Source organism: Lepidothrix coronata, unplaced genomic scaffold (assembly GCF_001604755.1).
Source record: "Lepidothrix coronata isolate B3197 unplaced genomic scaffold, Lepidothrix_coronata-1.0 Scaffold19, whole genome shotgun sequence".
NCBI lineage: Eukaryota > Metazoa > Chordata > Aves > Passeriformes > Pipridae > Lepidothrix > Lepidothrix coronata.
Window position 1 is genome coordinate 4355277 of NW_016690199.1, and position 27956 is coordinate 4383232.

A 27956-nucleotide genomic window follows, 5' to 3' on the forward strand; every position below is an offset into this window, starting at 1 on the left:
TGGACATATTAGGCATGTAACTTGAAATATCCAAATCAAATCTGATATTTCAGATAGCAAATGGTTAATATACTTTCCAGAACAACATATCTAAGTTGGATGTCTGTAAATTGCCATTCCCACATTAAACACACTTTCAAAACTGTAATTTCTGGATAAATCTGGAAGTTTTTTTCTCAGTTCTGTGTGTGCATGAAAGGAAGATGAAGAGAAGCCAAGGACACTGATTCTTGTAAAGGGAGAAAAAGTGAAGACATGCAAAATAAAAATAATCAGAAAACTACTGCAGAAGACAACCCATAGAGTTTCATTTGTCTTCAACTACCCAATTAGTATTCTTAAACACAGAGATATCATCAGTTTTGCTGCATAGTGAGAAGCTGAAAAACCACAAAACTTCTTCCAAGTTTAGGACTCATTTCAAGGACTGCTGGTACCATCCAAAGTGACAGGATTTTCCAGCACAGCCATATTCAGGTCTCCCTGAGACAGCTACATCTCTCAGGAGATGAAGAGGAGGACTCAGGTATGAGGAAACTTGCCAGGTTCAAGTCATATGCCCTGAGGCAAGAACACTAAAGACAGGTAGTGGACCTGGGCACTTCAGCTTGTCACACCACAAAAAAAAGAATCCAGGAATTACTTCATGCTCCTTCCTCATCTCAACACATACTTTTTTCACAAGTGTGTATGGAAAATATAATTCTCTAGAGGACTGCAAGCAACTTTGCATGACTTTTTCAAGCATGCAAGTCTGCACAAAGAGAAGACTCCAGACTGCAGCTGAGAGGGCACTGTGCTTCAAAATTTACTGAATTTTCATAAATCACTCATGATCAAATGCTGAATCATAATCTTGTCACTATAAAGTGTTACTGACTGCACTGAATATTTGAAGTGTCATAGGCCTCCACATTCAGAAAGTAATGTTTGTTTTAATTTTCTAAGAAAAGGTTCGCTAGACAAAAGCCATTAACCCTCTGGAAACAAGCTAAACATCAAAGGAAGGATTTCCAAAACTGCTCTATAGGACCCCTTTTCTCCTATGTCACAGACAGGAGGGTTTTGGTACCAGGTCCCAGTGCCCACTCTGAGGACATGGGAAAAGTGCTAGACATGCTGTGTTCCCATCTGGCAGCGTCCACACACACAGCTGAAGTTGGCACGACCACAAGAAGAAATTACAGCATGAGTTGTTCCCGCTTAAGACACTCCCCTCAAAGGCTAGGGGAGAGAGCAGGAAGAGATGGAGGTGACCAGACATCCTCGAGCTACAGAGGTGTGCTGGGCAGAGCAGGGACATTCACATTACACAGGTTCTCTGCCGTGACTAGATGGCAGGAAACATCTGCCTGGGTTTAAACAAGTCAGATTAGTCCAAAATCACACTGTAAAGAAGTTGGCCATAAATGAAATATCCAGGTACGCAGTACTCTGTCAAGCCATTACCATCCAAAGGACAATTACAATCCTAACAAGCTCTTTGCAAGTTTGAAATGCAAAGCCAAAAACTAAGCCATTAATGTTTTCAGTTTCCCGAATACTTCCATTATCTGGACATTGACCTTTGTCCAGGGATCCAAAAAAGCCAAGCTAAATCATGCCACTTGATCTCTGTAACACGTGCAAAACATATACCTGGTGACAGGCAAGAAAAACATGGGACTATAAAAATAGAGAGAAAAACTAATCCCAGGATTAGCCCCAGGACAGTACTGTTGTGGCAAAAGAAAACCAGAAGGTTGGATAGAACTGCAAAAGGCTATCAAGAAGAGAATCACAGAAGACAGAACAGAGAAAATTACAAGAGCCTCAACAAGTCTAACACACATCTGTGTAATCAGAGTCAGAACTCAATACAACTTACTTTGTTTCAAAAAATTAGTCCCATAATGAAAGCACTCAACAGGGTTTCAACAGTGTATTGCAGGTAAAGCTCTAGCTGCTCTAGTACAGCCTGAGTCTGTACTGGTGATTTTTCCCCCTTTTCTTCTTGTTTTTATCCCTTTCTGACCAGCAGTCAGACATACAGAATTCTGAGTATTTGCTTTAACTTACCATTTTCTCCTTACTGAGTAGAATGTCACAGTCAATTAAATTGTAAAAACTGCTCGATCTAATGATTTTGCAATATCTTAAAGCTACTGTTTGTATATGATAAAACAATAATTTTCTGCCTAAATGATTCATGCAAAGACTCTCATGACCAGTAACTGGAACAAATGTGACGTAAATCTCTAGCTGGATAATGCTCATAATATAAACCCCTCTTTCAAGTAAGCATGGATAAGTCCTGCACACGTCTTCTGTGTGAAATTCCTCCTCCTGACTGACGAGCATTACATAAAGTTAACAGGGCAGCATATGCCAGGTTGAAGTGAAACATGTTCTGGGATAAACTTTTTTACTGCCATTTGACGTTGTTTCATCCAGGGCTCATTATAAAATAACTGGGGTGTTTTATAACTACAATACACTACTGTAGTCATTTTATAACCCGCAGCTGTGATGTGGTAACCAGAATGCCTAAACCTGTAGTTTCAAACTTTTATATGCATCTCGTGTTCGGTGCAAATCAAATGCAGAGCACAGTATCCCTTCTCTCAAAAAAGGTTTTTAGCTGCAAAAGTTGCTAATGCCTGGCTTATCACTGATCTCTGAAAATGAGGCAGAAGGAGAAAAATTACAGAGAAATAGAATTAAACAGAAATAGGAGGGCCCATCTGCTGTCACAGACTGGAAAGTAATATAGGCGATCCAAAGACAACCTCAGAGCTCTTGCTTTTTGAAATTATATGTAAATTACTAAAACAGGTTGAGGGTTTGGATCTCAACCACCAAAAATTACAAGCAGTCTGTGCTTCATGCACAGAAAAGACCTCATCCTTCAAGTGCAGGGCACATGCACCCAGCTACATCCAGCACTGGCACCCCTGAGAGTACAAGAATGGAGAATTAGCAGCTTCTTCTCTCTGATCAGGGGCTTTTGATCTCAGTCTGAACCAGATCTCTCCTAAACCATGATCCTTGGTCCTTGAGAAATCTATTAAGGTTTTGGGCTGACCTGCATCTACAAAATGAAATGTCATTCCTTCCTTCACATTGCCCACGTTCTCAGCCTCTGAAGCCAGGGCTCTGGTAGTGCAAAGATGCCAACAGGCAGTGACAAACCAATTGTTCCACATTTCAGCTACTCTGGACACCAATACCAAAAGAGACAGCAAGCGATGCTCTTTTTCTTTCCTTCTTCACAGATATCTGACCACCAGTCACATGAACCTCACCTTCCTATTTGCTCATGTAAACCCACCACCTGGAAAGCCAGGAAGCCATGAAATGAGCTGTCAAGAAGGACATAGATCCTGCTGCACATTAACATTTCAAATAAGGACTTTTCATGTGCAGTGGATTTAAAACAGCCAGGCTAGAGGAACTGTTTCTTCCAACACCTCCAGGCAAGCAGTAAGTGTTGCCCAGAGCCTTTCCTGCTGACAGGTATTACAATAGTTACAGCCTCCAAAGCCAAAAAATATAGCTGTGTACTGCTCAGGGTATTTATTCAAGTGGGCAAATATACAGTTGAACTCCTGCTTTTTGTCAGAGGTTGATATGAGCAAGCAAAGGAATTCATTAACAAGCTCATAATAATGCAAATTTCTGTCAGTTTAGGGTTGGGTTTCCGACAAGACAAATGCTTTTCCATTAGGACTGACTTCCCAAGGCCAGATGTGTTTCAAACAGCCACTAAACACAGGACACATACAGAGCTTTGAGTTGGGAGAACTTGTGTCGCCTTCCTGATTCCACAGCAAAATTTCTCAATGATTTAGGCAACTCAACCAAATCTCACTGTACCTTGATTACTCTCTATTCAGCAAAGGAATTACCATGTTCCCAATTTTATTATAATCACTATATTGTTATAATGATTGACATACAATGTCATCAAATAAAGGCAAAGGTGGACGGAGACTGTCATACCTAATTTCTATTTCAGTCATGCTTGAACTGCTTACATATTAGATGTAACTGCTTTAAAAAGAACATCCCTTGGGATCAATTTGCCTGACAGCTACCACATGCAAGCCACCCATTGACTAGTATCTCACTTGAAGAGGTACGAGCCCTCATTATCTGAAGGAAAAACTGGGTATTTAGTACACCCAAATCCAGAGACTAAGATTCAATTACAGGCAAGCTCACGAAGCAGCATTAAGTTTGCACAGCTGTGATCACTGGGATGATTGCTGAAGGGCACTGAGGGCCCAAATGAGGGATGGAGCTGTGCAGGTGCAGCTCTTGTCTTCTGGCTGTTCCTTGCTATGTGCTGTTTGCTCCCAACGTGGGAACTGTGTAACCCAGGCACACAGACAGCCATGATCCACCACGACTAGAGTGAAATCTGCAAGCCTGTAGATGTCCCAAAGCTCTTTCAAGTAGCCAAATGCCAGTATTAAGGAATTCCAGAAGAATTTCCCAAATATGAGTGAGCAAAGAAGTGTCAGGTGAGATTTGACATAGATAAGACCATGTACATGGGGAAAAATAACTAAATAACTCCTCCACAGTGCTGAGCCAAAAACCTGCACCTACAGCTTGGAAGATCCAAGGGTTATTGACAGTTCCTCTGAATCAAGATTCAGAGCCAAGAAAAAATAAAAAAAAAACTTTTGGACATCACAATGCAGGGCACAAAGAACAAGGAGGGTGTTCACATACTGAGAACCACAGAATCACAGAATCTGCTGAGTTGGAAGGGACCCACAAGAATCACCAAATCCAACTCTTAGACCTGCACAGGATCATCCCCAAGAGTCACACCATGTACCTGAGAGTAACATCCAAAGACTGAACTCTATCAGGCTTGGTGCTGTGACCACTTCTCTGGGAAACCTGTTCCAGTGCCCAGCCACCCTCTGGGTGAAAAACCTTTTTCTGATATCCAACCTACATCCCCCTGACACAACTTCAGGCCATTCCCTCAGATTCTGTCACTGGTCACCACAGAGAAGAGATCAGTGTCTGCTCCTCCTCTATGAGTCCTAGTCCTGCATCTCAAGACAGGGTAGTGGAGTAAGGGAAATGACAGAGACAAGTAAGTAAATGGTCAAGAAGATGAAGCAACTGCCCAGGAGGAGAGATGAAAGAGGATGGAGAGGGGAAGATTGAGGGCAGCCTGATTAAGGTTTACAAATTCATGGAAGCGCACTGGGACAGTGAACTTGTGGAACCTGCTGACATAGGAGGCTGTGGAGGTAGAGAGTGTTTGCAGGGTCAGAAAGGAATTAGATCAATTCCTGCATAGCAGGTCCACAAACAGATACTAAAGGGAACAGACAGTGCCTCCTTGTGAATTTTCCAAGTGTGGGCACTGGGGAGTATGTGCAGACCGCAGAGAGCAGCTCTCCCTAAACACCATTTCCAGCTTCACTGCTGGAGACAGCCCTGGGCTAGATGGGCTACAGCTGAGACCCAGCAGGATATTATTAATGTTCTTACCATTCCCATATAATCTTTTCACTACAGTCTTAGTTTAACAGTAACAGAAGGTTGTGCTATTGCCACAGGCCCCCATAAGTATTTCAGAGTCATCAGGAGAGGCTGATGAGACTCAAGGGGATATCCACACAGCTACCTGGCATGAACAAACTAAACCCAGACCTTTCCCAAGCCGGGCATCACAAGGGTCACTCTCCCCTTCTTCATCCTTCCATTGCCATCTCCCCCTAAAACTGCCTTTCACAACTTCACCACTATCATTTTTGAGAAACAGGACAGGGACAGTTCTGAATGGCAGATCCATTAGCTTTGCCAAACAACACCAAAAACACAGCAAAGGACTCCTGCCTATGGCACCTTTCAAACACTTCCTTCAAATCAGAACAGAACAAACTCATCCAGTTTTGAGATAGTGGTAGTTATGTAAATCCAGAGGAATTAACTCAGAACCATTTGGGCACCAAACAAAAGTAATAGTAATATTAAGTCTGTTTTGGAAAATACCTAACCACAACATCAGTTTGTATAATAATTTATTTGGACTCACTTCTCTAGAAGAGTTTCACACTTAATCTTACAAGTATTACTTTCAGATTCAAAGAAAATCTCTAATCACTAAGCCTCATTACAGAGAATCACAGAATGCCTGGGGATGGAAGGGACCTCTGGAGATATATAGTGACAACCCCCTGCTTAAGCAGGTTCACCTAGAGCAGGTTGCACGGGATTGTGTTCAGACAGGTTTTGAATATCTCCAGAGAAGGAGATTCCACAACATCTCCAGGAAGCCTGTTCCAGTGCTCCCACATTTCAGTTTGTGACTGTTGCGCCTTCCCCTGTCACTGGACACCACTGAAAAGAGTCTGCTCCCATCTTCTTGACAGCTGTCCTTACAATATTTGTATACAATAAGATCCACTCTCAATTGTCTCTTCTCCAGGCTAAATGGGCCCAGCTCCCTCAACCTTTTCTCATGAGATGCTCCAGTCCCCTCATCATGTTCACAGCCCCTCCCCTGGACCCTCTCCAGGATCTCCATGTCTTCCTCGAACAGAGGAGCCCAGAACTACACACAGTGCTACAGGCGCAGCCTCGCTAGTGCTGAGTACAGGGGCAGGATACCTCCCTCGACCTACTGGCAGTGCTTTTCCTAATGCAGCCCAGGATATCATTGGCCTTCTTGGCCACAAGGGCACACTGCTGGCTCATGCTTTACTTGTTGTCTTATCAGGATCCTGAGAGCTGCTTTCCAGTAGGTCAGCCCCAAGTCTGTACTGGTACGTAGGATTAATGCTCCCCAGGTGCAGGACCCTGCACTTGCCTTTGCTGAATTTCTTTAGGTTCATCTCCTCCCGTGTCTTCAGTCTGTCCACATCTTGCTGAATGGCAGCATAGCACTCTGGGGTATCAAGCACTCCTTCCAGCTTTTCATCCTACACAAACTTCCCGAGGCTGCACTCTGTCCCTCATCCAGGGTATTGATGAGTAAGATGAATGAGAGTGGACACAGTACTGACCCCTGGGGAACACCACTGGCTGTAGGGTTCCAACTGGACTCTGTGCTACCGATCACAGCCAGGGTCCAGCATAGCACCTCTCCTCGTTGGCTTTTCTATCATTTGAAGAAGAATGATTTCCAACACATTCCAGGAACCTCTTGGATTGTTTATGCCCTGCTATGTTGTCCCTCCAACAGATATCAGGGTGGTTGAAGGATCAGGGCTTCTGAACATCAGATTGCTCCTATCTGTCTATGGAGGACCTCACCCACTCAGTTTTCCTGGTTGGGCAGCCCACTCACTATAAAGTCACTGGTAAATTACCTCATCGTAGTTTTAAAGTTCTATTTTAAGTCTAATAATCTTATCATTGATTACTGTGACTGTATTCAAATTATAAATCCATTAGCAGCTCAACAATGAAACAAAATCAATAATGCACGTAAATGGGAAAAAAGGAATTTAAATGCATACATTAATGTCACTTCAAGTAGCACTATTTTATGCGCCATCTCTAACAAAACCGTGTCACATCATTAGCAATAATGTGAAAAATCTTTTTCAATTAACAGAGCTGATTTGATGCTATATTCAGTAAAGTGGCAATCCATTCCATTAAACACACACATATGAAATGCTTGAAATATCTATGAACTCTATCTATACATCATAAATTGTCTCCTAAGTGCTGAAACACAGAAGTAGATGCTTTTTCTATTGATGGTTTTTAGACCTTGTCTCAGAAGCTACCACCCAGGGCACCTCAGTAATTCTAGTTGCAAGTAACAAAGAGCATCAGTTTTTGCCCCACGCTCTGCTACTCATGCCACAAAACAACAGGAGATGCTTTCAGCAATGCTCACACTGTGCACAGCTCAACTGCCTGGAGTCCCACAACCTCAACATGCCATAGTTCCAGGAAACAACCTATGGAGCAAATGTTACATTCAAAGCACTTTCAAAAAAAAAAAAAAGGTTCAAATCCTATTTTTACACAAGCAGGACAACTGGGAAATCCACACCTGCATCCAGCTGTGCAAATCAGTTCCTTCCATGTGGTATACAGAGACCACTGCAAAAGACTTTCTCTCCACCAGCCTGCACACAACTGAAGTCTAAACTCAGCCCAAAATCATCCGATTTCACTGCTGTATTAACTTTAGAACCCAAAGGGCATTATTCAGCTTCAGCCCACCCTTAACCCATATAGCCAGTGCAGAGCAATAGTAGCCTCATAAAAGCTGTTCTACATGAGATATGTAGAGCCTTTCTCAAATGTTGGATGACACTTCTGAGCTCCAGCCAAAAAGTACAAACCTTCCTTGTATGGTGATTTGAAATGTTAGGGTGGCATGGGATGCATTGATTAACCATCAGTACACTGAAGAATTCATAGGAGAGCAAATTCACAGTATAAATGTACCAGCAGGAAGCAAAAGAAGCTGAAGAAAATGAAGTGAACAGAAAAGGCCATCCCAAAGAAACTAGTTGAAAGGCAAGAGTAGAAAACTTAAATATTTGGGGTATTTAGTGTACCTTATGATACATTTGCCAGATGAGAGAATGACCTGTGGGCGAAAGGTAAATCCAGTGGATTATCAATTGCACATAATCTTTCAAGTCTGCTTGTCTTAAACCTACTTCTGATGAGTTACAGGTGAAGTCTGGGCCAACATTCCTTATTATTGCCTGTTGACTTCAATTGTCAACAAAGGCAAGTATGGACTTGTTTCCCCTTGAGACCTGTAATAACAACTGCTTACCCTGCAGCGGTGAAAGATCAAAAGAACTGCTTTCAGGTTGTAATTTGAGCCACAAGAGGGTCTGAGTCCTACAAATAGTTACCCTGTCCCACAACTGTAAAACCAGTATTATTGTGGAAGTGTCAAACACACAACATAAAGAAACGCAGTCCACACCCTCATCTAAGAACATGCTCATTTCCATCTTGTAGCCAATAATCTTCCTGTTAACTCTTGACATTTTTCCTACATCACTCTGATACCTGGAAATACATTAAAAAGTAACCTCATTTTGACCCTCAGCATCCTACACTGGGGACAAGCTGGAATAAGAGAGCACAAAGATCTTAGCAACTGTACAAAATGGAGGGCCATGGTTTCAATCTGGGTGGCTAAGGCTGAATTTGCAACTCACACTTTCCAAGCCAGTCTGCCACCTGGCTGCTGGGGCAGGGGCTTGGTGACAGTGGCAGCACTGGCCTCCTACATTACATCCCTCCCTCTGCATTTGCTAAGGCAGCAAAGTACAAAGCAAGGCATGACTGCACAGCAGAGATGCAGCAGTCACAGGAAAGGTCTTTTCCATGGGGGGTTTATATCAGGTCAGTATGAGAAAGCATTTAGTAACTTGGAGCAAAAGGCTTCCTTCTCCCGTTGAGATTTGTTATGGAAAGTGACCCTCAGTAACTTTGAAGAGTAGTGTATTTTGCCACCCCCTTTCCTTCATGAACTTCCTCTACAAGAGCAATGTCACCAACACCACTGGAGCTAAAAGGAAGACAAAAAAGCCTCTATGCAGTCCTGGCCCCACCAGCTGTCTGACATTGACTTCTTGAGATTCAAGATGTTATACATGGAGTCAGAAATATCCCAAAGCTCAAAGACATCCATATGTCTCACAGACAAGATTTATGGTCAATACACTGTATTTTAATTGTTTCATTACAAAATATATTTCCCACGTTGTATTAATAAAAGGTCACTGAGAAAGCTATCAAGAAGGATTTTAAAAATTAATTTAAAAATCCATTTGGTATGACATTTATCAAAGTAAAAAAGCAAATGCTGGAAAGTAAATCTTGCCATTCTTTTGTTTTCTGCAGTCAGCTTTTTATTGCATCTTTTAAACAAAATGTAAGTCACCCTTGCTATAAACAAACAAAGAGGTTTTAAGGAAAGTCAGAGGCTAAACTACTCTCTGACAAATCCATCTGGTTTAGATTAGGGTAAGGAAAAGACTTACTCATAGAAACTACAGGAAAGCTTGAATTGTGACTAAAATAACTCAGAGGTTTTTCACATAAGACAAGCAAACGTAATTAACTTTATAATCTCTACACCCATTTACATGTGCTGTGGGCAGACCCTCCCTCTTTGAACCTTGCAGACCCAGGCCATAAACTCGCACCTAACTTTAAATTTGTGAATATTCTCAGGAATGTACACAAAGCTTTTGATAATTTTACAATTTTACATATATATGCTTTAAAAGTTTTACTTAAGTCACTTTGAACTTTACAGCACTCCAACCTTTTCAATTTCCTAGTGGTGCATTTTTTAATATTTTTTAAAACGACTTACAAACTAGTAAAGTTTCAAGGAGCCACAATATTTTGCCTTATAAGCAGTACCAATTGTATGTATTCAAATAAGAAATAGTGTGACAAGGATTTCATTTTGCACAGAGATAAAAGAAAAAGCAATTTGCAAATAAGCTCTATTTCACTGTGATGTCTTTATAGCACATGGCATGGCTATTTTAGCACTTTTATGCAGTACATAACACTGCATAATAATAACACAGTCAATTTAAAGCACACAGTAAGACCTTTTTTTTCACACAATACAAAATAAATGCAGATACTTCTAATAGGTTTACAAGGTACTTTCAGTGGTCTTAATATTCTACCTCTCAGCCAGATTCCAACACATCTGAGAATCCTAAATTACCCTCAGTTCTCTGCTTTTGCATTTAACTGAGTGCCAGTGCTGAGCAATGTTAATGTTTTTTCATTTGAGTAGTAACCTTATATTCACTTGTCAGTTTAGAACTAAAAACATCAATATAAAACTATTTATTAATTAAAGTTGTCAGGCATCCACTACAAATCACCTGTCTTACCCAGAGTTATACCCGCTCTCTCCACAGTGCTTGTTGTCTGGTCAGACAACTTATCACTGCTACTGGTGATTATTATTTGTAATTTTTCACAGCAGGCCACTTGGGTAAAGCAACTGATTACATCTTCACCTTTTGCACCTTGGTTGAAATCCTACTCTTCCCCTCCCTGAACCTTCCTCCAGATCCTTAATTACTGTTCCTCTTCACAGCTCCCAAAGCCCAGTTATTATTTTGGTTTGAGTAGCAGCCTCACTATGCTTCAAACACACGTTCCTGTTCAAAAAATTTATAATCTATATAATGGATTTTTCACACTTGAACTCCAAACATGTATTAAAAATTCACAATGTCCTGCACTTGTGACCCCCAGCATTCAGCCCAGAAGTGTTTTTGCAACCATAAGTGACATTACAAGGTAATACATGCGAGTTTGGAGAGGGAGATGAGAGGAGCAAAAAATCAAATCATTTTTTTCCCTCTCCACAGGCAATTCCACTACCATCACTATTAAAACTAACCATGAATAAAAAATGCGGATCCTGGAGAAATGTCTGTAGGTACAAAGTCTCCTGAGGTCTGGCAGATGTACACTGGGGTGTATTTTCACTCTCAGAAGGCACTGGGCACACAGTACCCTGCATCAGCCAACCACGCAAGGATTTGCTCCACATCACCCACCTGGGCTCTGCCAGCACCAGCTGAAAGCCACAGGCACCTTTGGTGGACCAAGGCAGACCAGGACACTCATCCAAGGTGAGAAGGACAAGGCACCTCTTGGAGGTGCCTGTTGCTATTCCACAGCTACAAGAGAAGCCTCAGTAATTAGCTTAGAACAAACAACTGTCTTTTGGGCAGCTAAAAATACTTGAGATGAACCCCAGCCTTCACCTGTACCTGCCTTCCCATTTTTAGAAAATTAATCACTCTCATTTCATATGCCTCAGTGAGTTAAATCACTGAGAGGTTAGGAATTGGGTAACAGCTTCCCACCAGGGAGTTCAGCACTTGTTTCAAGTACCCTTTGGTAAGGAAAAAAGGCAAAAAGATTCCCAGTGAAACGGATACATACAGAGTGGTTAAAATAACTGGTATCACAACCAAGAGTGTAAACTCCCTGGGAAAAGATCCATCTTTTTCTTCTCCATTTGTGCAGTATCTTGCCTAAACTGGGGCTGAAGACTCCAAGATGCAGTCACACATACAGTAAATGCAGTGCTGTCCTTTCTACTGCAGTAGTTCTACTTGTTCCAGAATTCCTCTGGCCAGACCAGCTTTGCTCTACAAGAAGATGGGAAATGTTACTAAAGGCATCACTAAAAGTACGTACATCTACATCTTTCTTCTGGCTTAATCTGAAACCTAAACTCTGCCTTCAACTTCAGGAAAGAAAAGCCAAAATTATCTCTCTAACCAGGGTTTAACAAAAAAAAATAAAGGAAATAAATCAAGTAAACTTTTCTAATAGGAAAGGAAGTTCAGACTTGAGAATCAAGAGAAATAGGGAAATCCCAGTCCTTGAAAAATTGTAAGAAGAGGTCAGATAAGCATTGGACAAGAATGTTATGCAGTGAATGCTATCCTAGACAAGGGCTATACTAGATTTTTCCTGAAATCTCTCCAATCCTATTTCCTTCAACACCTGTGATTCCTCAGGGGAAGAGCGTAGGGGAAGCACTTTCTGCCTCACCCACCCAAACAGCTTCATCAGACACAAGGCTCTTAATAACACAAAAGGCAGTAGAAGAATTCAGACAGACACAAGAAGTAGAATTTGGAAAGAGATACACACACAGTTTTCGGTAACTACACTTGGATGTAAATGAATTTTTTTAAAAAAAATTAAAAGAGATAAAACAACTGAAGACTAGCTCCTCTCCAAAAACTGCTTATAAATCGAAACTGCCCTTGCAGGTGCCTGGATCACATCCAAGCTGTCTCCAACAGCTTGTTTGTCCTTTCATTAAAGGTCACTGTTTTCCAGGCTACTGAGTTTCTTTGCACATTTCTTGATCGCACTTAATCTCTGTTGCATTATACACATTTTTCCTTCACAGGGGTTAAATGAGGCAACAGTTTTATGTTAGAATAGTACAGTGGTTAGGGAAAACCACATCTATCAGTCAGCATGGTTAAGCAGGAAGAAATCTGGAGCTGGCTGTTAGTGAATTATTTAGGACAGGAATAAGGGCAGACAAGGAATGAACAGGCAAATGGAAATACTTCTGCTTTCAAAGTGCAGGCTTCTTAACCCAGTAGCCTTCCCAGTTTCCCTTCTACATTTCTGAGATATACACAGAATTTAAAAGGTAATTTAAAGACAACATCATACACTTACATTGGCCAAATTTATCCCTAGTGCATGGAGCAACATCTTAAAGAAAAGCTCTTACAGCAGCAGTTCCTTACAAACTATGAAGAGCTGAATGGGCCAGGTTTTTTCCTTTTTTCAATGAGTGATCTGATGCCAGTGGGTATTCACTGGATTTAAATGGGAACCCCTCAGAGATGGGATGTATGTGAATTCACAAATTTCCATATGAGAGAGAAGCATGGGAGGGAGGAATCATGCCTCCAAGCCTTTTCTGGAAGAAAACGCAACAGTCAGGCTGCAAAAGTAATGTTACACAGCAGCACTGTTAAATATTTATCACTGATGATCTTGGAGCTCAACCAGCTGAAGCTACGAAGCAATATTAGGCAGTGTTTACATACAACAGCACAGAAGGCATTATGTTAAATTTAAAACTGTCTAGCACCAACATACCTGGTCTTGCAGGATCTGTTACATCTTTTAAGTGAAAACCACTACTTCAAATTGTATACATTTCATCATTACACACACTCCCCTGTTCACTACCTTGTGAAAACCATTTAGGAATAGATCTTAGTCAAAACCAATCACTATATCCTTCTTCTTAGCACAGTTCCTTAGATAGTCACAAATACATAATAAACTTGATTTTAAAGGTAACATGCACCTCTATAAAGCTTTTTCATTTCCCACAAGAGTTCTCAAAATGCATGCAGAATACAGGAAATCAACACCAATGCTTAAAATCCAAGTGCAATGACATTTCCAGGCATGTGGCTCTGAAGCAACCTTCTGAGCACCCTACTCAGCAGCAAACTGTTTTGCAACACATCTAACCTGAAGATTAATGCTCATCACGGTCCATCAACAGCAACTGCTGAATTGTACACAGCATCAGAAGCTCAGTGCTAGACTTGAGGGTCAAGTTCATCTTTGATATAATCCCATGAAGCTTCCAGAGTTTCATATGTGACAAACTTGGCCTTTTATGTTTTTCTAAAGGGGTTACCTGGTAGGTGACAGACAAATAACATCGCCTGCGTACGTGAAGCTAAAGTAGGTGCAAAAACATCTGAGGAAAGGATCTCACCATCTGAGATAAGAAAGCAAATTCCCTGTGACATCTGATAGAACATCATTCAAAGCTCTTTTTCAGCCCTTGAAACATGGCTTAGAATACCATTAGCTGATCCCGCTAAGATAAATATGTATACATCTCAAGTTTTATCTTTGTCTCTCTGTATGTCCACACACATGTAAACAGAACTCAAACAGCTAAATTATTGCTACTTACTAGACAAGCCTGAGGCAGGAAGCTGTTCACCCTGGAGATACTCCACATGCCCTCGAGGTACTGCTGAGCTTGGATGGTGACCGAGCTCAGAGCGCCGCTGAGACCGCTGGGGGCCACCGTCACTTGAACGCTGGAGTTCGGAAAACCGCCCACGCCTTGAGACCATCCAAGTCCCTTCTTCCTCTCTGCTGCAGAGAACAGATTTGGCGACTTTCCAGGCTGCCTGCCCACCTGCCCAGCAATGAGTGGCAGGTCTCTCTGGGAGGAGACAGTGACCATCCTGGGTACCATGCTGGTCACTGCCCCAGCACCGGGCGGGAGGTCGGGCATTTCTGGGTAGCTGGTTTGACTGAGGGTGTGCATCATCTGAATGGCTTCCTGCTTCAGCTGATTCAAGTGAGTGGCACAAGTTTCGCATCTGCTCTCTCCTTCATTCCTGTTTTTCTGTAAATAGTCAGGCACTTGAAGCTTGTCAAAAATTAAAGCTGATAATCGTGGGTCCTAAAGAAGTGGAGAAAGGCAGAAAAAAAAAAAACCATACTGAGTGAATACAGAAAGATAAAAAAAAAGTTCTCTGATTTGCTCTCCGCTCACGGAAGTACTTTAAATCTGTTCTGGTAACTCTCAATCTTTTTTACCCTGAATACCTCAACAGGCTCGCAGGTTGCAGTGGATTAATAAACCGTAAGTGCATTCATTTGTATCAGACCCAGCATGAAAATTATCATCAGAATTAAACAGTGGAGTTGTGATGTGCTTGATAACTGCTCATTTTTCTAATTAACTCTCCTTTGGAGACATCTAAAGTGCTTGTGTTTCCCATGCTCAGGAGCATTGTTATTTGAGATGCTGAACCTACAAATATCATAACTTGATTCAAAGGCATACCACCACCAGAAGCCCAGGCAAATTAGACTTTAAAGCATTTTAAAACATTAATGCATGACCTGGTAAACGTTTTGCTGTCTTCATCCTCAGAAATGATTAATCAAGTGGCATAAAAGCCAGTTTACGTGGTGCTGCCCACAGCTGGTTCCTCTGCTAGCAAGGACCGTTATTTCTGATCTTTGCAACCCAGATGGTTGCAATATTCCCTTATGCTACAGTTGCTTTGATGAGAAATAGATTTGAGCCTACAGCCGTGTGTGAAGGTGTGACAATGTACATACTAAGAAGCTGATTCAAAAGCAACACCTATTTTGTTTCTACAAAGCAATTCCCCACCACCCCTTTGCCAGTTCATTTTAAGGCTCCTCAGACATTTTAAAACCCAGCACCATGTTTCCACTTCAGAGATAGAGTTACCTATCTCCTGGAATGCACAAATTCCTTCCCATCCCAAGCCTGCTACTGTAAAGATTAGTCGAGAGATTAAATCCAGCCCTGTTGTAAATCTGCTATGGAGACTAATGCCATGCAGTAAAACTGACCCAACTTAACACACTCTCATTGAGCTCTCTAAACAAATAAGGTTTTAATGAAATCTCAGCACAGCCAAAGGTTTATTTGTATAATTATTTTAAGTGAAAATATTTAATTTGCTTGTTAATAAGGAGGGCACACATAGCTAATAAGTCTGCCATCCAGCATATGCTGGGGATATCCCCAGACCAGTTCTTGTTTTTAAAAGTGTATTACTTTATGCCAAGCTGCAATTGCTCTCTAGGAAATGAATGTCCTGTTAGAAAACTAATTCTGGTTTTAATTACAACATGCATCAATAAAACTCTTTAAAGAAGTTTTGGCACTGGTACTTTGCTTTGCTCTGAATTCGGAAAGTCCTAAAACACTGCCTAATTTCTGCAGCAGCAGCACAGAATTCATCTCATGTTCAGCTGTTGGACTATTCCTGGAATAGTTTTAATCTCTCACAAGACACACAGAGTGTTGATAGAAGCCATTGTGAGTATATCTAGCATTCCACAGCCAAAAGCCATTAACAAAAGTTGCTCTTTCCGCAATAATCTAAATTATTGTTTATTTACTGACTTAAAAAAAAAATACTTCTCAGGCTAAGAAAAGCTACTCCTGCTGCTGATTGAACAATAAATTGCACTCACATTAGTGAATCAAAATAAAAAATGAAGTGAAAGACACTTTCATTTTTGTCTCTTCTCTTCATTGAGGTTTAGATCCTAATAAAAATGCTTCTGAAGTTTCACCATTTGCTTACCCTTCAAGAGGAGGAAAATTCTTTCCCTCCAAACCTCCCAAAAGATGATAATACTAAATTAACAGATATTAGTCAGGGAAAAAAGGGAGTAATTAATATTTTAGGAACTTTTTTCTAACCCTTCAGCAGAAAGTGCTATTGGTTAGACTTAAACATAGAGACTTAGTGCTGCAAGCACTATTTAGCTTTAGGCAAAACAAAGGCCACACAGTCTATCTCCCAAGAAAAACAAACAACACCATGCTCTGTGCTCCACAGAAACCTCTCCAAGAGAGAGCCCTCTGAGCAAATTCTTGCTGAGGCTGACACACAGCATCTATTCAAACAGCCCCAGAACACAGCACCTTCCAGCACTGGGTGCCCCGTCTGCGGCCAGGCACATCCCTGGGCTCACTCCTTTGATCCAAGTTGGGCACACAAGGAAGCACCTGCAGGTTCCCAAATTGCATGAGCCTCATCTGGCAATGTTTAAATTGCTATCAAATGTCAAAAGTTTCAAATAAGCAATTAAAGCGAATTACTAGGTGAAACAGGCTTCTCATTTAAAAGAAATTACTTCTTTTGATGTAAAGAAAATTAATGACCCCAATTCTAGCTCCATAAACACAGTTTACAGCATAAGGCACATCAGAGTCAGGCCTGTCTTGCAGTTACAAAGAAATCAAGTGGATGCCATATTAAAGGGGGGGAACAAAAATAAATTTAAAGAAAATAATATATTTAGAAAATTACACAGAGCAAAAGCATATGGGCACATAGTATACCAAATTTAAACCTTGTAATTTATTTATGGTGAAAAAAAAAGGCATCTCATTTCCAATGCTTATATTTTTCCAGGGATTACAAGGAGCCTCTTAACCCACTCAACCAGCCTCTGTGACCCCCAGTTTGCATCTGTGGCCAACATCCTCCAGCACCTCAGTGAGGGCCCAGCTGGACAGTTAGATTACTTTTATTTTTCCACTCTGTGCAACAAAAACACCTGGCTAATGGTTGGGCGTGAAGGCCAGAGGAAACACAAGTTACTGTTAAAAACATTAACCATAACTTAAAAGTTTAGCCAGCCCCATTAAAGAGGTTTTACTATCCGGTGACAATGCCTGGTCCTGGGGAGCCCCTGCTTCGGCAGCTTGTGCCCTAACAAGGTTGGAGTGGAAGTTACACTCTCATGTTTTACAGAGGGAAGAAATAAAACTTGAGTGACCAAATGTGTTAGACACACACACAGGAGGGGTGAAGCAGCTAAAGCCATCCTTCTTGCAGCTCCACCAGCAGAGAGGCAGCCCAGACAAAGGGGGTGTGCAAATCGCTGGGGGGAATGGTGCAAAAACTAAATGTACAACGTACAAGCCTCTATTCCAAACAGTGCTCCTAAACCACTTTAGTCTGCTGTGCTACAAAGAACATGACTCTTTTGTTCCTCCACAGCATAAATAAACTATGCTGTCTTTGTCACACCTACTTTCCAAATGCTGTTCTTACCTCCTGAACAAGCAGGATAAGCAAAATACTGTGATGCTGTAATGTTCACAGCTTCCCCTCCTACTGCAGAAACCAAAACCCTAATTTCAGACTCAACTCGTTAACTTCTGCATACAAATTTTAGATATCCAAATATCACAGATTGTTAGAATTGTAAAATAAGTGGTCCCACTAGGAGCAACTGTACTGGGGAGACCAGTAAGGTCAAGACATGAGACAATTACATGTTGCTATACGAGGACAAATTTTCTGAAATGCCTGAATTTACCACTGCTTTTCAGCAAGCAGTTCTTACAGACACGAGCCAGCTTGCCAACTGCTGCTAGGAAATTAAACATACACATGCAAACTGCCCACATAAGAAGAGCTTGCAAGTCCTTCCAAGCTCAACTGGGCAGGACAGTAAGCTCAGAAAACCAGGATTTTTCTCCTGCTAGAACACATGGCAAAAAAAAACATTTCCTTCAACATCAGCACATTTAGCCTGAAGCCTGCCTTCAGGCTTTACCTCTGAAATTATGAGTGGGGAAAATGAGCACAGGTTTGAAAACACATCCAGCAACACATAACAGAGAGAAAGAAACAGTCACTGTAATTCACGCTTCCCTCTCTGACGTACACTTCACCTCTGCTGCCTCCACATGAAAGCAAGTGAGGATCAAGCAGGGCTTCAGCTATTCGAGTAACACCATGTGGGGCACACAAACAAAACTCACATCTCAAAACTGTAAAACACCACAGCCCGAGACCACTGCCCTTGAAACTACACACATATTCAAAACATCTGAGATGTGACCAAAGGCCAATATCTCCAAAAACCTTCCTTTAGCTTAGGTACCTAAGCCATAGCCAGGTTTTTAAAGCATGAAATAACAAATTACCTTCTTGTAGCTAAACTTTTCTGAAAACAGTCTGTCAGGGATACTGCACTTCCAGTAGATTCTTTTGACATTTTAGCTCCATCTGTAATTTTCTTAAATTAAAGTTAACTTAAAGTTTGCAGTTAGATTTTCTGTTCAATTAACAAGGAGCAGTATAGAGGTTTTTTCCATTGCATAAGAGAAACAAAGATACAAGCTTTGAAACTTACCTGCAGCTACTGACTTCTAACTCCCAAACTAAGCAAGAGGAAAGGAGGCAGAAAAGCATCTGGATTCTCACTTAAGAAGTCCCTGAAGTAATACCCACCCATCTGTAACCTAATCCTTTCAGTGAGGAACTGTCCACAGAGTGCGAACAAACGATGACGAACAAATGATGAAAAGTCAAATTGCCAACAACCAGCCTCAGTAATTACCTGCAATTCTGCCTGGCAATAGTTTCTGCAATGCGAGCGTATCTGGAGCAGTATTCTGAATTGAATTAAATTCTTAATATAAACATAATTAAAAAGAAAGAAGAAACACTGAATGTCACACTATAATACATAATTAAACACAGACCTAGGTGAACAACATTTTTAAAGGATGCTTTCGGAGACAGGAATGTACTATTCCAGTGCAAAAGAATCAATGTTAATGATTTTTTGTCTTAATTGTCTTTCCAGATTTCTGCTGCACTGCTTACAAATTAGTTTTTATCTTACATGACATTGTGAAATATCCACTATTATCTTCTATATTGACAAATACTTTAAAGGTTGAGGCTTGCTTTCAACTATAAAGCAGTCATGGTCAAAAAAAACCCAAAATACAAAAGCATTATACTCAGCAAACCCAGGGGCTGCTCAGTGTAATCAAAGAAAAAAAAAAACCCAGTGTTAATAATTAATTTTTTTTTTTTAAGAAAAGTTTCCAACTATCTGACTATCTCAAGGGAGTAAAAATATGACGTGTAAGTCTTCAAGTAACCTGTGTTGTGAATTCATTCACGTAACTGACTTAATCTTATCAGAATATAAACAATCAAGGAAAAACAAACACATGAAGCCTTCACAAAAACAGAATTCACCTGAAGTCCTATCTCCCGCTGGTTAAGGGTATCTGGAACTTGCAGTGTAACTTTGCTATCCTTGAAAACATCCCTCTGAATAAGCAGAAGAGCAATCCACATTTCCAAAGTGAGCAAAATTTAAAAAACAAGCAAATGCATTTTTAAGGCCAAATTCCATTCGGCCTCCCTACAGGAATGCCTCACTACCTTTAGGTGAAAGATTAATTTAAGCCAATGGATTGTGGTCCTCCTCCCATTCTATTTGCTAGCAGAATTTCTTCACATCTCCAATCACATTATTCTGTTTCTAACCACAACCTGAGGTAGTGCATACAGACATATCCCACTGACTCTACCCAGCTGAGGCTCAACCCCATTTCTTTTTATCTCTGGTATCCCAAAGAGTTTGAAAACAAAGTATCCAAGCACCTTTTCCTACTTTAAAAAAAAAGTATACTGCATCTCTTAAACGGCACCCATCTTTCTAACAAAAGTCAAGCAACATGATAAATCTGCTAAAAAACGCATGACCCCCACACTAAAAATGACTGTGGTGTGTTTAGTTATCCAGCAGCCTCCACTGAACTCTATTTATTTCCATTTCCTGCCCACTTTAATGTACTTCAGTGGCCCGCAGTAAAGTTAAAGCAATAGGTGTCTGTCATAAAGATGAATAGTGCTATTGGAATGCATAATACAGTGGAAAGAGGAAATGAGAGCAATCTGGTTTATTTACATCTCAGGCTCCCATCAGCACCTCAACCCACCTCCCAATGGTTTCAGCTGCCTTTCCTGTTATCTTGCTGTATAGTCCCCTGCAATGATTTGGCTTTTAACCTTCCAGAACCAGAGGGTATGAGCTGATCTCCCAGATTTACTTTCATGAGCTGGCAGAGTATTAGAGCAAACAGCCATGCAGTGTGTTCAGGGTAAAGAAAACAAAATAAAGGTGGTGGTTGCCATTTAAAATAATTAAAAGACACAAACAAAACAAAAGACCCCAAAGAGATCTGCTATCACCGTTAAATTTAGATCAACACACAGGAACCTCACTACTTCTGAAAAACAGTAATTACTGTTTCACAAAATATTACTTTTAATCTTCTTTCTTTACAATCTAATTAAACAGATATTTTACTTGCCTTTGGAAAATGTTTTTCTTAATTTCATTCAATTTTAACATTTGGTGTATTCTATAAACTACACATCCAAACTAGTATGTAATTTTGTGCTTATTTTTAATAGTGCATGACTTCATTTAAAATTGATGACTTTTAATTTGCATGTTTATTGTTGGTTTTAAGTAATCTTTTAATTTTCCCTCTTGGGTCTGTGGCTTACTATAACTTCGCAATGTAAATTCAGTACTGATTTTGTTCATATGAAAACACCGTCTTCCAACAGCCATTGTGTCTTTTTTAATTTTTCCTCTTATATTTCTTATAAACCTTCAACAAAGTATTATCCCCTTGAACAGCAGCAAGTGTTTGGGGAAATACTTGAACATCTATCACTACACAACACTTGGTGTCTGAAAAGTCTTTGTTTGACTCTACTTCCGGAAATACCTGCTTAGATGAAGTTGCCTTTCAGAAATTCACACAAAAACATCTGATAGAAATTAGACACTTTTATTTAAAGAGTTTCCCATCCATAATTATTTTTCTTTGAAACTAGAGAGTAAATTTTGGTTAGCCTGTGAGCACAGTAAATCAGACTATAAGAACTGTGCCTATTAGAGTCACAACTGCATAGAAAGTCACAACTTTTCTTTCCTCTTCAAAGCAAATCATGTACTTATGTGTTAGAACAGCTACTTGGGAAAATGATGCTGTCTGATACCTTCACCACATTGAATACTTCTACTTCACATAGAGTTTGAGTTCAGTCAGGCTGCTCAGATAATAAAGTAGCTCTGAATTGCAGCATAGGGATGAAAATCATAGCACAGCACCTCTACACAGAAACATGCTGCCTTGTCAAAATGCCTCGGAAACATCAACTCCTAATATCATTTTACTGGAAACAAAAGGCTGTTCCCACTATTAGAATTATTTAGTCAACAGCCTGTGTTTTCAGAATGACAAATTGCAATGTAAGCCTGGCAAGATGAACTCCTTCACTGATGAACTCTGGCCAGAGACCAGCAACCCAACCCAGCCAGCCCAATGGAGAGGAGTCATGCCTCAGATGAGATCTTCAGCACATTTGTCCCGGCAGAACTGTGCCCATTTCTATCAGACAGATCTTTAACGAGGGAGTTTGAGAACGTCTGGACACCAGCCACAGTGAAAGCAACTCTGGCTCAGAAAGACTGAATAGGAAAAAAAAAAAAAAAAGTCCTTGGAACCTGTATATGTATATGAACCCTGCAACTGTTTCAGTCCAACCATCTGAATCCAATTAAGAGAACGCTCAGCGGCAGAAGTTAGGGAGTGGACACATTTTCCAAATGAACACCATTAACATAATGTAGATTTAAAATCAACTACGAAAACCAGTGCTTGGCATTGGATTACTCTCTCTTAGTGTCTCTTTCACTCGCTCATTTTATCAATTATGTGGTAAATGAATACTTGAGGACCATACAGGAACGATTTAGCTTTCACAACCAAAAGGCTGCCCATTGTGCACTCCTCTTGCAAGCTACAAATTGCTGCATGCAGTGCACAGTTAGCAGGCCATGCAGTTTTTATTATTAAAAAAGTGGATTTCACTTATTCTGCATCTTAATTAAGTTCCACTGTCTCAGTTTAGCTGCTTCTACAAAAAAAAAAAAAAAAAAATCATTTTGGCTAAAAAATTTTGGATTTACATCTGAATTTACGTAGTACTGTAGTGGGTTAGAGCTTTTCCTTTTTCTTCTTGCTGGGGCTTAATCAAGGGGGTAAAAAGAAAACACAACCACAAAATAGAAAAGGAATGATGAAGAGAATCTCTAACTCCTCAACCACAAGCAGGCCACACTCTGCCTGAAGAGTCTGCTCCAGATCCTTTGCTTACTAGGTGGCACATACGTGAAACACCACCTCCCTCTCCAATCTGTTCATCCCACAGCTGCTCTAAAAAAAAGCCATCCAAGAATCCATTTTAAATAGCACTCTTCAGCAGAGGAACTTCAGCAAGTAAATTCAGAAATCTGTCATCAGCTACCTATTGGAAAGTGGGATCCTGTGCCTCCAGTATCTCTGGACTTGGATGGAAGCAATGTCCATGCTTGTCCCTTAGTTTCAGATACAATACTGCTGCATAGAAGTAATTGACCTCATTCTGCTGGCCCCAGCTTGCATTAGAAAGAAAATATAACTATGCAGATACTAAGGGATTTATGCAGGTAGAGGATATTGCCCAAAGAATCAAATGATCCTCCTATGGAATCTCTTTAGGTGAAGTATGATCCCAGCCATATAAAACACAGATGGAGACAGAACATTTGAGGAGTCTCTATAGGACAAAAAGCAGTTTAGAAAACAAGAATGTTGCAGGAAGCTAGAAGAAGTGTGGTTTATTTAGTTTAGAAGAGAGAAAATTGATCAGAATCCTTCAGTACACAAAAAGTGGTAGAAAAGAGACTGGTGACAAATTACTTTCCATATCCACTTGAGAAGGGAAAATAGAAATCATGCTACTTTTCAGCAGAGATGACAAGAAAAAACTTTCAAAGCCAAGTGAATATTGGCAATTGCTACAGAATGATGTTGAGAAATCTTGTTCCTTTGAGACAGTTTCTGAAGAGCAGGTAAAAAATATCAGTGGGAGGTGATCTAGAGATAGGATGACCCATTTCAGTGGAGGAAGCTGGACTACTTTTTAAAGATCTGAAGATCCTTTCCCAGCCCTATGTTCTTATGATCCTAGTTTTGGAAACATGGGTAACACATCTGTAGACAGACTTGTTGCTTGGGTCCAAGTGCCATAGACAAGGAATCAAAGACTTCAAAATACTGCTCTCCTTAGATGACTATTCAGTAACCTATGCTATCTTGCTTGCACCAAGTTTTCCAATTTACATCATTCCTATATTAAATTCCATACTTCTTGTCTTAGTTGTGACCGTCTATACATCTTGAATAATTCTCCTTTTGTCAAATTCTCACAGCCCATCACTACCATATCCAAAACTTTCTCTATCATATATAGTTTACTTCAATCTTCCCTTAGAGATACAAAGTATAGCATTGTTACATTTCATTCCCTACAAGTTGGAGGGATAGCTTTGGAATACAAATGAGATGCCTAAATTCGATGGTGCAAGTCCAGCCACTCCTACCTCTCTATCTTGATGGACATCAGTGACAAGTGGTGTCTCTCAGGGGTCCGTATTGGGACCATTGTTATTTAATATATTCATTAATGACATAAAGGGATCAAGTGCAGCCTCAGCAAATTTGCAGGTGGTACCAAGCCAAGTGATGCTGTTGATAAACCTGAGAGGTGGGATGCCATCCAGAGGGACCTGGACAAGATCAGGAAGTGGGCCCATGGCAATCTCAAGAGGTTTAACAAACCAAGTACAGGGTGGTGCACCTGGGGCAGGGCAACCCCCAGTATCAACACAGGCTGGAGGCTGAACAGATTGAGAGCAGCCCTGCTGAGAAGGACTTGTGGATGCTGGTGGATGAGAGGCTGGACACGAGCTGGCCATAGGCACTCACAGCCCAGAAAGACAGTTGTATCCTGGGCTGCATCAAAAGCAGCGTGGCCAGCAGCTTGGGCGAGATGATTGCCTCCCTCTACTCTGCTCTCATGAGACCCCACCTGGAGTACTGGATCGAGCTCTGGAGTCCCAGGCACAGGAAGGACATGGACCTGTTGAAGTGAGTCCAGAAGAGGCCACCAAGATGATGAGAGGGATGGTGCACCTCTTCTAAGAGGAAAATTGGGATTGTTCAACCTGGAGAAGAAAAGGCTTTGTGGTGACCTAACTGTGGCCTTCCAGTACCTGAAGGCTGAACAGCCCCAACTCTCTCAGTCTGTCTTCAGAGGAGAGATGTTCCAGCCCTCTGATCATCTTCATGGCCTCCTCTAAACTCATTCCAAGTCCACACCCTTCTTACATTGGGGACCCCAGAACTGGACACAGTGCTGCAGGTGGGGTTTCATGAGAGCAGAGTAGAGGAAAACAATCACATCCCTTGACCTGCTTCCCATATTGCTTTGGATGCAGCTCAGGATACAACTGGCTTTCTGGGCTGCAAGCACACATTGCCAGGTCATGTTGGCCTCATAGCAAGAACAAGATTGTATTAGGAGCAGATACTCCTGCTGTGTTTGCTGAGACTGTTGGCCTTCAGAAGCCATTACCTGAACAGTATTAGATAATCCTACCTACAAACCTACTGTTTTCTAGCTGTCCTATGTCAGATCAATCAATCGCTTTGCATGAGAGTACTTTGGTTTTCCCTAATACCACTTTTTGTAAGTTGGCTGCTATCCTTTGATCATACAGTCTTGTAACAAGCCTTTCAGTGGTTGTACTGCATTGTTGACAACAAAGCATATATCCATCCCTGAATCCTTAAAACGCCTGACTGGGCACCAAAAGGCATTGTGCATTTTCTATGCAACCTAAATAACAAATGGGAATTGCCTTTATCAGCCCAGCAAATCACATTTGTGTGAGCGGAACAACAACAGTCTGGTGATCAATACCCACCTGTAATCCTTATGCTAAGAAGCCCTGCGGTGGTCCTGTGAAAACTGCAAGCTGTGCAACCTCTTGCCATCCAAAGGGATAGCATAATCCAAGGGGAGCAACTCCCTTTGCCTAAGGTTTTCCTTCTACAAACATAAATCGATAGGGCTATGCCCACAGGCAGACAAAAACCCACTCTACCCATGCTCAAAGCATCTCAAAACCCATGTTAATAGGGCTTGTAAACTCTGCTAAGGCACAGGATATAAACATATTAAACCCATGAGCAAAGTGAGCTTGTATCTGCCTGTAACTAACACACATGTAGACATACCCACAGATGACTGGCAAAAATATCTCTGTAAACTCCTCACAAGTGCACATACACAAAACAAGCCTTATCTCCTGAGACACAGCAGCAATCAAACACCTGGCAACAACTTTCAAAACCCTTCAAGCCAGATCCTATTAAAAACAGCAACTAAGAGATGAAAGGATCTAGCTTGTCCTACCAGTCACACTTAACAGGGCCCTTAAACATTTACTGTATCTAACACTGCCTCTATAGAAATTCCACAAATGTAGACAATGCCTAACATCATAGGGTACATTAATGCTTCCGTTCAATTGAAGGTACTACATAAAAGGATGTTTTTATTTTAATTTGTGTTCTGAGACCTTGGAAAAGCAGCTGCCTCATCACCTGCTGGAAAAGGCCAAGTACAGAGGAAGAAAGGGTTCTTTTAAGAACAGAAATTACAGCCCCAGAGTGGGACCTGGGACCTAAAGTAGTCCATGGCAACATTCATACTGAAAGTCAAGTCATTATATCCCCCTCTAAATTGAAGCATCCCTGTTCCTAATTTCAAATTAACAGTGAACTCTTTCACCAACTTGTCTTTCCACTTCAGAAAATGCCCACAAAATGCATGTTTGCAGTTATTAGATGATTAATTAAGTTACATTTTACTGTGTAAATTCCCCCCTTCTTTTCAAAGTGAAGTTTTGTGGAAGTAACTTGTGTGTCAAATTTGCAGTAAATCATTAAAAAAAAAAAACACCACCCGAGTTGTCTTAGTGTTATTACTACAGATATAAATACACATTTATAACCAGTAAAGTGAGTGTAATCATGCCTTGTTAATATCCTTATAAAATCTGACAGCTTGTCAAACAGCTCTAAAGTGTGGACAGCACTAAAGCAGTTCTACAGATCATTAAAGGCCAGGGAAGATAACCATCTTGTCTGGCCTCCTGCACATCACAGCTCTGCTAATTTCAATCACCAGAAGTAGTGATCCTGATAGGCTTCTTTAATGAAAGTAGATGCTTTTGTATTTTAAGAAACACTTTTATTTAAGCCTACATGTCTTCCAAGGCCACAATACTGGGGGGAGAGGGGGAGGAGGAAGAAGGAAAAAAATCACATTTTTAAAGTACAAGGTGTATGAATAAAAAAAACATACAATCAAACAGGTAGGGACAGTACTTGAGCTAATGTAAATCCAGAGCCAACACACATTATTCTTTGCTCCTATGCAAGTGTATATCAGCTGGGCCAGAAACTCTACTCCCAGCAGCCAACTCGAAAAATCCAAGTGGCTGAGTCCAGGACCCTCAGCACCATTCCAGACACTGACACTGTACTGTCAACATTTGATGTACACTTGCAGCCCTAGTCTCAGAGAAACCTATTATGCAGGACATCCTGAAAGATGTGTGTTTTTTCCCCACGTGACTGATGCTATGATTCACAGGGAAAACCTGCACACAAGGTACAGGCTGGGATGTTACTGCTCCAAGCTCCATCAGCAAATAGTCACTGAAATAACTTAACACCAGCATCTCATGGAAGTCTCTGCACGAAAAAGTTAGGCAAGATTTATTCAAGACTATAATCTCAGGAGAAACTCATCAGAATCAAAGGTAAGCCAATAAATAAATAAATTAAAACAGGACCAGCTAGAATAACAAAGCAGCACGGCCAAGGCAGCAGCCACATGACAGCCAGAGGCATCTCTACAGTGATCAGAACAACTGTCCACAGATCTTGCCAATGAGCCAGATGCTGCTGCTGGAAGAAGGCTTGTGTTGATATAAACTCAGAGATGTGAGATGCTTAACACCAAGTGCAATCAATCTTCACCATTCCCACGTGGCTGCCAAGCTTTGCTATTATGCCTCAAAGAGATGAAAACAAACTTCATGAAACACATGTAGATTCTACATGACATTAAACTCCCTCCACCCTCCCCTTACTACTCAGA

General features: G+C 40.9%; 1 protein-coding gene across 1 annotated transcript in view; it reads right to left on the bottom strand.

Moving 5' to 3' along the window:
- The window catches only part of KIF26A (kinesin family member 26A), a 99847-nt gene that overhangs the window by 52281 nt on the left and 19610 nt on the right, over positions 1–27956 (bottom strand). The window contains exon 2 of the mRNA XM_017807687.1: positions 14468–14968. Coding sequence (XP_017663176.1) covers positions 14468–14833 — 366 coding nt within the window. The 5' untranslated portion in view covers positions 14834–14968. The remainder of the gene's footprint in view (positions 1–14467; positions 14969–27956) is intronic.